The sequence below is a fragment of the Pelophylax lessonae genome (assembly GCF_965119305.1).
Source record: "Pelophylax lessonae genome assembly, chromosome: 5".
NCBI lineage: Eukaryota > Metazoa > Chordata > Amphibia > Anura > Ranidae > Pelophylax > Pelophylax lessonae.
In genome coordinates, this window is record NC_138772.1 from 35,540,242 (window position 1) to 35,551,205 (window position 10,964).

Sequence of the window (10,964 nt, forward strand, 5' to 3'; positions counted from 1 at the left end):
AGAGCCAGTGGGGAGACTCCCCTCTCTGCAGACACACCTGGAAGCCATGACATCATGGCCCTACTGTTAGGCCGACAAGGCCCTGCTATGCATTTACCTAGCACCTACCTGCAGGGTGCTACATCCACCGCACACCAAACTGAGTCAGGTCCCTCTGACTCTGAGGCAACAGCCTCCTGTCAAAAACTCTGCCAAAATTCAGGAGTATCCCACAAACCTGGAAAAGGGAAAAACGAATTTACAAATAAATTACAGTGAAAAAATAGATCTTTACACTATGCTGTACAAATTTTACAAACAGTTTTTAAGGTGGAGAACAATGAAGAAAAAATACAATGCAAATTCCCTGACTATCTATCTCTAAGATGGTCCCACCTGTAGAGAGGAAAAAGGAAGCAAAGTTAGTCAACTGCATACACATAGGAAAATGCAAGCCTAACTATCTGAACAGTTGAGTGGAAAGATCCTCCTTCTTTGGCTGCAAGGCGACCTTTCTACTCCCTCCCTGACTACCTCTGCTAGCGAGTGTCTTGACTCGCCAGGGTCCTCTGCTTCCTGGAAGAGCTTGTCCCCCTAACACTAGCTGTCTATGCAGAGTCCTTTTTGTTGAAGTGGAGCACAGCGCCCTCTAGCTGTACTCCCAAGCACTTCTTTAAGGAAACGGCAGGTCACAGTTCTGCATGACCTACAGTCCTGCTGAGTCAGGGAAAGTATCACAGGGGTCCTGTGGGGCACCCCTCACCAAAGTTCCTGGACACTTGAACTTGGCTTTAACAACATCTTTATCTGTCAAAGCTGTGGATGACGTCCCACACAGCTATTTGTAATCCACAGTGATCCTGGCCCGATGGCCCAAGGAATCTAGTACATCAAACAACTTCCAGAAGACCTGGGCCCGATGACCCCAAGAGGTCATATCAATACTTTTTCCCAAAAGAACCTGGTCCGATGGCCCAAGGGGTCCACATTAAACTTAAAACACTTGAAAACTTCAGCATTATATTTTTTTCAAAGTTTTCTTGGTCAGTTGTGGTAGCCAGCCGGCCACACTTTTTTTTTTTTTTCTTCTAAATCTTCTCCTTTTTGAAATGGAATACTTGCAGTCCTCAAATGTAATAATCAGGGTGAGGGACCTGAACATATTCACCTTGATCGTTCTTGACTCTGATGGACCAAGTGTGCCTTGATCCATCTGAGCTGCGGACCTCCGCCCTATCTATATAGATGGAGCGCCCATAGTTTCATTGAGCCTTTACCTTGTTAAATTTCTCCTTTTAAGCCTTTCTTCAGGAGAATCCCTGTAAGGTTTTGGGACAAACAGGAAGTCCCAGATTAGCTCGTCGCACCGAAAATCCCGAAACTTTTCCACCATTATCATCCCTTCCCTTGGTGTGTAGGGGTAGTCATATCCGCATTCAAGCACAGCTTTCTTTTGCATCCACCGATGCATCTGGGACAACCGGGGGAGAGTTCTCCTGTTTCCTCTCCCTGGTGGAGAAAATGGGGTACATACCCTTTTGTATCATTTCCTCATAGGCTGCATTTTGGTCTCTGACCCTAGCAATGTTTCCTGGAGGGGTGAGGTCTGGGACCCTTTCAATGTAGGCATCACAGAACCCCAATTTCTGAGCCCGTTCCCCTCTCTATAGCCTCCTGGGTTTTCTGATCAAGTGGCACAGTCACCTCGGGACCTGGGGAGCTACCAGTCTCATCAATAGATCCCCAATCATCCATTTCTTCAACTGATCCATATCTCATGTAGAAAGATGGGGAATTAACTCTTACAGGACATCTCTCACCCTCACTACTTGTACTGGAAGGTGATGCTCGAATTGCTGCCGGCTTAGCAGGCTGTGGGACACTGATAATGGCGAATCCTCTTGGCTCTGAGGAAGGGGGTTCGCCCTCGAAATGCGTCAGCCTAAGCCACAGCAGCTCTGTACGGTTTGCCGCACGCTGTCCAGCATTACGCAGTGCCTGGCTGCCTTGGAGACTTCTTTATTTATCCATAGATGTGTTGAGATGTGTGTATTATCGCACCTGTTTTGTGAGTACATTTTATGCATTTTTCTATTTTAATAAATGTTTTTAGTGGTAATGCACTAGGTTGGTGCGCCCCTCTTTTTGTTATCTTTCTTCAGTTTGTATCGGATTCCCTTGGTCCCGAGGTGGCAGCAAGACCTTCAGTCATACCCATCCATATGTGTTGGAAACTTGCCTCTTCCTTCCCATTATTGCACCTGAGCGCAGGAGAATTGAAAATCTTTGCCTGGAAGAGACCTTGTTGATGCACCATAACTAGCTTGTGTTTTGTTGCTGTGCTCAGTCTTGCCATGTTGTATGACCTGTGACATGATCAGTCTTCCACAACCTCACCTTCGTAGCAGAGTTTGGCTGTTCCTCTTCCAGTTTTAAGCCTTCTACACAGCGGTTTCTGTTTCCGGTAATGACTGTGTTTCAACCTACATATGAAATTGATGATCTTTAGCCCCTGCTGGGTTTAGTCGGTTAATCATACACCTGACTCTAATCCTGCAAAATCCCTGACTTTGTGTAAACCCCCGTTCACGCTGAATGCGGCTTTGAAATGATGCTACTTCATTTGAAATCGCACAAAACCGCATGTCAGTGTGACTTGGCTGACATCTGTGCAACCTCATGCTCCGATATCTATGCTAGTCACACCTGAAACCGCTATAAATAGTGCAGGAACTTTTTTCAAATCGGTGCGGCACTGCAAAGTCAACCTCGCACCGATTTGAACAGTTTAATTGCCGAAAATAGGGTGCGACTTCTCAAGCCTGTTTCTGTGCAGGAGTGTTTTGTACAGCAAGCCCATTGGCATGTAACAGACCAACTTAACTCTAGTTACCAGTGTGACCCCTAATGGGTTCCCCAAAACAAACAGGCAGTCCTTGTACCTTTTTTTTTTTTTTAGGGTTCTGTCAATACTCAGCCTTTTCACCTAGCAGCATGAGAGAGAGAGCACTGGGCATCAGTCAGCTCACCTATGTAAAGCCCAATAGATAGCTGAGAATGGTAATGAGGTCTGGCTACGAGGTAAGAGGTGGACCTAGGAATGGAGGCTTTATGCCACCAAAAGCTCTAAAAAGCCTCTGGGCTCCAGGATCCAGGACCTATTAACCACTCAAGCCCCAGAAGATTTTACCCCCTTCCTGACCAGGGCCTATTTTGCGATTCGGCACTGCGTGACTTTAACGGACAATTGCGCGGTCGTGCGACGCTGTTCCTAAACAAATTTGACGTCCTTTTTTTGCCACAAACAGAGCTTTCTTTTGGTGGTATTTGATCACCTGTGCGATTTTTGCTACATTGCGGCGGACAGATCGGACCCTTGACTGACATTTTTGACACTTTTGGGGGTACCAGTGACATTACTACAGTAATCAGTGCTATACATATGCACTGTTACTGTAAAAATGACACTGGCAGTGAGGGGTTAACCTTTTTTTGAGAGGGAGGGGTTAAGTGTGTCCCGAGGGGCGTGATTCTTACTGTGATTGGCTGTGGCTAGTTGTGTAAGAACAGTGATCAACGGTCCTACATAGTAGAACCGTATGATCTCCATTTTTACACAGGGGAGAAAGACAGGCGGCTTTGTTTACATTAGCCGCCTGCCTTTCTCCCGGTGTCACGGACGATCGCCAGTGCCCGGCGGACATTCGGCCGCATGCTCGCTCACCAGAATCTACTGATGGCAGTGGGCAAGTGGTTAATAATCTAAAAAAAAAAAAAAATTCGTTTAGAACACCTCACTATGTTATAGGCCACAGGTGTCAAACACAAGGCCCACGGGCCGAATCTGGCCCTCCAGGCCATTTTATGTGGCCCTCGTACCTCTCCTGTAGCTGCAGGAGAGCTCCAGTCCTCCTCCAGACCTTGTACTTTCTGCTTTCCAGCAATGCCTCCAGCTTCTTGTCTTTCCTGATGTAAGGGAGGGTGGGGGAATCAACTTTTGATGGTGGAGAGGCTCTTAACGTCTTATGTAAGGGTAGGGGATGCTCTTGACATCTAGTCTTACAGATACAACCGGCCCTTTTGAGGGCAATCATAATGCTGATGCGGCCCGCGATTAAATTAATTTTGACTCCCCTGCTCTAGGCAAAAAATCTAAGTGACACACACGCTGTCCAGTCCTGAGAGCTAGTGTTCATAGTTTTTTTTTTTTTTTTTTCTTTCTCTCTGCATGTGGTCACTTAGTTAGTTTTCATTTTTAAGGCTACATTCACACCTGAGCGTAGCGTTTTCGCGCGTTTTTTGCCGCGATTTTTACCGCAATTTTACCGCGATTTTACAGGCGTTTTATGTGCAGGCGTTTTTAGATTGAATAGAAACCAATGGAAAACGCCTGTAATCTGCCCAAAAAGAAGCTCATGTACTTTTTTGAGCATTGGGCGTTTTGCTTACAGCGTCAAAACGCTCAGATGTGAACAGGGGCCATTGAAATGAATAGGATTTGTCTTGTTGGGCGTTTTGAGAGCTGATCCTAGAGCAGAAAAACTCCCCCAAAATGCCTACATGTGAACGGAGCCTAAGGTTAAAATAACTTTCTTCTTCCAAGTACAGAAATATACCTGTTGATCCTGCCAGAAATGCAGTGCCCTTGTAACTTCTTGCGCACTGAACTGAAATCTCAGCCCATGTTATCTGCTTTCCTAATGTTTTTCCTGTATGTCTCTTGTATTCCAGCATGGAATGACCCCTCTGATGCACTCCACTTACAAGGGGAAGGTGGATATGTGTAAACTACTCCTGCAGCATGGAGCAGATGTCAACTGTAATGAACATGAACATGGATACACCGCCTTGATGTTCGCCTGCTTATCAGGTAATCTGAGTGCCAGATGACCTCGCGCTCTTGTAGTGTTGATGTGTATTTTATATTTATGTATATCGTTAAAATTTAAATTTTTTAATAATGAGCATAACAGATGCTGGAATTATGTGTAAAACCTCTTACCATTCTCACTTGTGCTCCACACTAGAGATGTACACAATGGAAAAATTTGTTTCGGATTTGTTTGTAAAAGAGGTAATAAACTCTTCCTGTTGTGTTTGTTTTTTTTTTTTCTTTTCCCCTGCAAAGTAAATGCATAATGTGCTAGTATGCACCACATACTAGCACAATATGTGACACCTGCAAATGAAGCCCACGTTTTCCCTGCTGGCGGCCGCATCCATCTTCGCCCGTCTTCCTTCCGGGTCTGCAGACTCCGGCTGTATTACTGGCCGGAGCCGCATGACATCACTCCCGCGCATGTGCACGGGAGCCGCCGGTCACGGCATGGGCGGCAGTTTCTTCAGACCACATGCGTCCAATAACGTCATCGGCTGCATGAAATGTAAATATCTCCTAAACGGTGCAAGTTAAGGAGATATTTACAGTACCTATAGGTAAGCCTAATTACAGGCTTACCTATAGGTAAAAGTTCTCAAGGTGGGTTTACAACCACTTTAAGGCTCCATGTACATGGGACGTTGTTAAAAGTCCCTTTGAATGCTGGAATTTTTAGGACGTTTGAAACGTCCATTCAGTCGCGTTTGTACCCACGTTTAGCGGGCGTTCAGCGGCGTTTGCGGGCGTTTGCGTTTAGAAGCGTTCCTAGAGGTCAAAAAAATTATTCCCCTTTAAAATGGAAAAACGCAAACGCTAAACGCGGGTCATCGCGTTCGGACGCGTTCAGACGCGTTCAGACGCGTTCGGACGCGTTCAGACGCGTTCAGACGCGTTCGGACGCGTTTGTGCATTTGAAACGCCGGGAAACACACGTTCGAACGCAAATAATTGCGTTCTAAAAACAGTCCCTGAACACAACTGCCTGCAAATGACTGTAAACGACCTGGTGTACATGGACAGATAAGATAAAATGTAGATGGGTTCAGGGGCTTCTGAAAAAAACGCCCAACTGCTCCTAAACGGCTATTTCCAGCGTCCCGTGTACATGGAGCCTAAGTGTCATAATTTTCATTATAATTTAATTTGATCATATTATGTTGGAACGATTCATTTTCAGACTTTGCTTTTTATATTCGGATTAGTTTTGTCTATTCAAAATTTTCGAATGCATTCAAATTTGGAAAGACAGCTATATTCTTTCTATTTTATTCTATTCTTTTGGAATTTCGGAGTTTGACTTTAGGAAGACTGTATTTTTTCTATTTTATTCTATTCTGTTCGGAAGATGGCTATACTCAATTCTATTTTAATTTAATCTATTTAGAGGTGCACTAAATGGAAATTTTGGTGCGGAAGCCAAAAATGCAGGATGCACTTGGTCAATAACTGTAACCGAAAATGCAAGATGCACTTGGCCGAAAAAACTGTAACCAAAAATACAAGATGCGCTTTGGCAAAAACCAAAAATTACAGTTTTTTTTTTTTTAAAAATATTTGTTTTCTTATATAATGGTATTAAATTCTGCTTTTTACCCCTTGCCGACCGCCCCATGTATATATGCTGTGGGGCGGAGGCTCCTGTATGCAGAATCATGAACAAGTACGTGATTCTGCACTTGAGGGTCAGGGGCGTGCACGGGCAGCTCCAGCGACTTGCTCCCGCTGTGATTGGACACAGCAGGAGCCAAAAAGTGGGTCTGCCGATTGTTCCTTGGAGAAGCAGAGCGCCAGCCTGTGACCAGAGAAGATAGAGATCCTGTATTTCTGCTAAGTAGGAACACGAATCTCTGTCTTCCTACAGTTAAAGCACCTCACCCATAGTTGGCAAACACTCCTAAGGACACACTTAACCCTTTGATCACCCTTGATGTTAACCCCTTCCCTGCCAGTGTCATTAGTACAGTGACAGGGCATGTTTTTTTTTTTTAGCACTGATCACTGTATTGGTGTCACTGGTCCCCAAAAAATTGTCAATTTGTCCGTTGCAATTTTACAGTCCTGCTATAAGTCGCTGATTGCCCCTATTACTAGTAAAAAAATAAAAGAAAATTCCATAAAAATATCACATAGTTTGTAAACCAATCAATATACGCTTACTGGGATTTTTTTTTTCACCAAAAACATGTAGCAGAATAAATGTTGGCCTAAATTAATGAAGAAATTCGATTTTTTGTAAAAAAAAATGTATTGAATATGTTTTATAGCAGAAAGTAAAAAAAAATGTTTTTTTTTTCAAAAAATTGCTAGTGACAATAACTGTGTTCTCCCATCTGGGGTAGATTCCCCTGACCCCCCCCCCCCCACACACACACACACAAATTCTGCTCCTCTTGGGAGAATACAGTGGCTCCACGGGAGGGATTCCCCTGTCAAGCTTGTGGTTGCAGGAAAAAAATTTGTTCTCTCGTCTATGGCCAGCCTTAGATCGTGTGTGGACGTCATCTAAGGTTGCCCGGTTGCTCCAGTCGTTGGGTTCACATATCTCGCCATCGCTTTGGAAGCCCTGCAATCTCAGAGCAGCAAGCCACGAATCTCTGCAAAGGTTTTGCTTTTAACTTCCAACTCCCATTTAGATCGGATTAGTCAGAGCACTTTACTTTAAATGTCACATTGTTCCAGAACGCATTCGGGGAGTGGAACACAATAGGCTGTAATGAGCCGTACTCTTGAAGGCGTATCAAGGCATATATTTAGTTTGTTTTTTATACATATACAGGGAGCAGGCTGAAAAATCTAATTTGAGTTGCATTTGTAATCCTCCGGCCTTTTCCTAGGTTGAGTCTCCGGTGCCTTGCCAGAAATTTTCCAGTCTGGCTGAGCTCCCATATATAGCAAGGTGCTCGCTCGGGGAACAGGGAGAGATACTGCATCCATTTACTAAGCTGTATGAGCTGTGAAAAGCGTTCATTAATTTTATTGAATGATAATTCTCTCTTCAATATTTTACAAAAATATAGATATTTCACAAATTATTTCTTTGCACATATTAAGCTTTAATTCTTGAGTTTTTTTTTTTGTACCCAAATGCTTTAAAGATCTCTTGCTTTGCAAGCACAATAAAGTTAGGCATTTAAAATTTCACTCATCAATTAATACAACCATAGTAGTGAATGTGAATATAATAAATCGAATACCACAATCCAGTAAAAATTCAACTTCTAGTGGTGGGACACTCCCCTGATGACATTTCCTATGATGAAATACACTGGGCGGGGCTAACAAATATCAGTAGCCTCTGGCTGCCGCCTGTAGCGCATCTGCAGTCTCTGGCTGCCGCCTGTAGCGCGTCTGCAGTCTCTGGCTGCCGCCTGTAGCGCGTCTGCAGTCTCTGGCTGCCGCCTGTAGCGCGTCTGCAGTCTCTGGCTGCCGCCTGTAGCGCGTCTGCAGTCTCTGGCTGCCGCCTGTAGCGCGTCTGCAGTCTCTGGCTGCCGCCTGTAGCGCGTCTGCAGTCTCTGGCTGCCGCCTGTAGCGCGTCTGCAGTCTCTGGCTGCCGCCTGTAGCGCGTCTGCAGTCTCTGGCTGCCGCCTGTAGCGCGTCGGCAGTCTCTGGCTGCCGCCTGTAGCGCGTCTGCAGTCTCTGGCTGCCGCCTGTAGCGCGTCTGCAGTCTCTGGCTGCCGTCTGTAGCGCGTCAGCAGTCGCTGACCGTCTCCTGTATTGCGTCGGCAGTCGCTGGCCGTCTCCTGTATTGCGTCGGCAGTCGCTGGCCGTCTCCTGTATTGCGTCGGCAGTCGCTGGCCGTCTCCTGTCTTGCGTCGCCAGTCGCTGGCCGTCTCCTGTCTTGCGTCGCCAGTCGCTGGCCGTCTCCTGTCTTGCGTCGCCAGTCGCTGGCCGTCTCCTGTCTTGCGTCGCCAGTCGCTGGCCGTCTCCTGTCTTGCGTCGCCAGTCGCTGGCCGTCTCCTGTCTTGCGTCGCCAGTCGCTGGCCGTCTCCTGTCTTGCGTCGCCAGTCGCTGGCCGTCTCCTGTCTTGCGTCGCCAGTCGCTGGCCGTCTCCTGTCTTGCGTCGCCAGTCGCTGGCCATCTTGCCTCCTGTCTTGCGTCGCCAGTCGCTGGCCATCTCGCCTCCTGTATTGCGTCGCCAGTCGCTGGCCATCTCGCCTCCTGTATTGCGTCGCCAGTCGCTAGCCATCTCGCCTCCTGTATTGCGTCGCCAGTCTGTGGCCGTCTTGTCTCCTGTAGCGCGTCGGCAGTCTCTGGCCGTCTCCTGTAGCGCGTCGCCAGTAATATTTACGGCCCCATTTAATTTTGATATCCGGGACCTCTTTTGAGGCACCCAATATCTAGAAAGTTGACTACAATTGTTCTAAGAAGTGGTCATTGACGAATGGTAAGGTTTGCACTTTGGAACTTTTTTGAATTGAATTTTTCTCTCTTGTTCCTCCACTTTTGAGAAGTCTTATAATCGTAATAGGTGCAATTTAATCCCTAACATCGCAGGGTTTCAGAGCCACGACATATTGTGAGTGCTGCTTTCCTTCTAGAACAGCGTTAACCCATGTCGGGTCAGCCTCACCTTTAGAGTAATGTGTTTTTTTGCAGCTCCACATATGGAGAAGAGAGTGAGATAATGAACGGTTGCTGACTGCACCGTGCACCTTTCAAATTACCAACATCGCAGTCACCCCATGAAAAGGACACCAATTATCACCTCTCAGAATAATCACGCACTTCTCTCCGGCTGCTTTGTCTTGCAGGAAAGAAAGACATTGTGTGGATGATGCTTGAGGCCGGAGCCGACACGGATGCCATCAACTCAGTGGGGAGGACGGCGGCACAAATGGCAGCTTTTGTAGGTAAAACCGCCAATCATTTGTTCCGGGAACATAGAAAGGTTGGAGGAGTTAAAGTTTTTTTTTTTTTCTGGAATTGTCTTTTTTTTTTTTTTTTTTTATTGCTATCATTTTTTTAAAGCCTAACTATGGATGAGCACCCTCTGTGACCCTTTGTTTTCTCCTCGAGTCCTCAGCCCAGTCGCCTGATGTCGCCAGCCCTCTTCTTCAGCAGTGGGCCAGTCCTGAATGCTACAGAGAGCAGCACCACAAAATGTCATGGCTCTGCTCTTTGCAGCATTCTCCTGTGAGCCAAGGCCAGCCTGATGATAGATCCTGGGCTCACAGGAAAGGGGTTCTATAATGCTGGGTGCCATTAAACCTGGCAGAGGATCTCTGCTGGATGGCAGAGCATTGACTATGTGGGGGGACTGATAAAGGGCGTGTTTTGATGTGAACCTTCTTCTTCTTTTTTTTTTTTTTTTTTGTTAAACAAGAAAAGTTTTATTGAAATAATAAAACACAGAACAAATAATAAAAAAAAAAAATAAAAATGAATTTGGAATTCAACTTGCACCTGTTCAGCGGTCACCCCTGTACACATTTCCATGGTCCTTTGCAATTTTTCTATTTCTGCTATAGACCTGTTTACTTAAAGCGGAGTTCCACCCTAAAATTATACTTACCTCCATCTTCTTGCTCCGGTCACCTGAAAAACAAGTGGATAATCGCAATTTTTAATTTTTTTTACTTACCTTGTTTAGAAGATAATATACTTACCTTACTTCCTCTTCCTCCCCTCGGCGGCCACAGCGATTCGTCACTTCCTGGCTTTGCAATGATTCCTGGGAGCTAAACGTCATCGCTCCCAGGAATCCATGCGCCTGCACCGGCCCCAACGTCAGTTCCGGTGCAGGCGCCGTCATACCTTGCTAAACAGCTTCTGGGCATGCCTGGCCCGACAGCCCCCCATTTTGATGGAGAGGGATTCTGTCTGTAATGGTGCCCACCTGGTTCTCTGACTTGTGCTCTGAGGATCTTGAAGAGGAACCCCACGCCAAAAAAACAGTGTGGGGGTCCCCTCCCCAAGATCCATACCAGGCCCTTTGAGTCTGGTATGGATATTGAGAGGGAACCCCACACCAAAATGAAAAAAAAAAAAAAAAAAACACGCTGTGTGCCCCCCCCCCCCAAGAGAATACCAAATTCTCTCTTTCTTTCTTTCTTTCTTTCTTTCTTTCTTTCTCTTTCTTTCTTTCTTTCTTTCTTTCTTTCTTTCT

The 10,964-nt window shown here is 45.9% G+C and overlaps 1 protein-coding gene across 1 annotated transcript in view; it reads left to right on the forward strand.

The window, feature by feature from the left end:
* ANKMY2 (ankyrin repeat and MYND domain containing 2) overlaps positions 1–10,964 on the forward strand; it is a 60,321-nt gene that overhangs the window by 25,101 nt on the left and 24,256 nt on the right. Inside the window, exons 3-4 of the mRNA XM_082259780.1 lie at positions 4,711–4,849; positions 9,610–9,708. Coding sequence (XP_082115906.1) covers positions 4,711–4,849; positions 9,610–9,708 — 238 coding nt within the window. The remainder of the gene's footprint in view (positions 1–4,710; positions 4,850–9,609; positions 9,709–10,964) is intronic.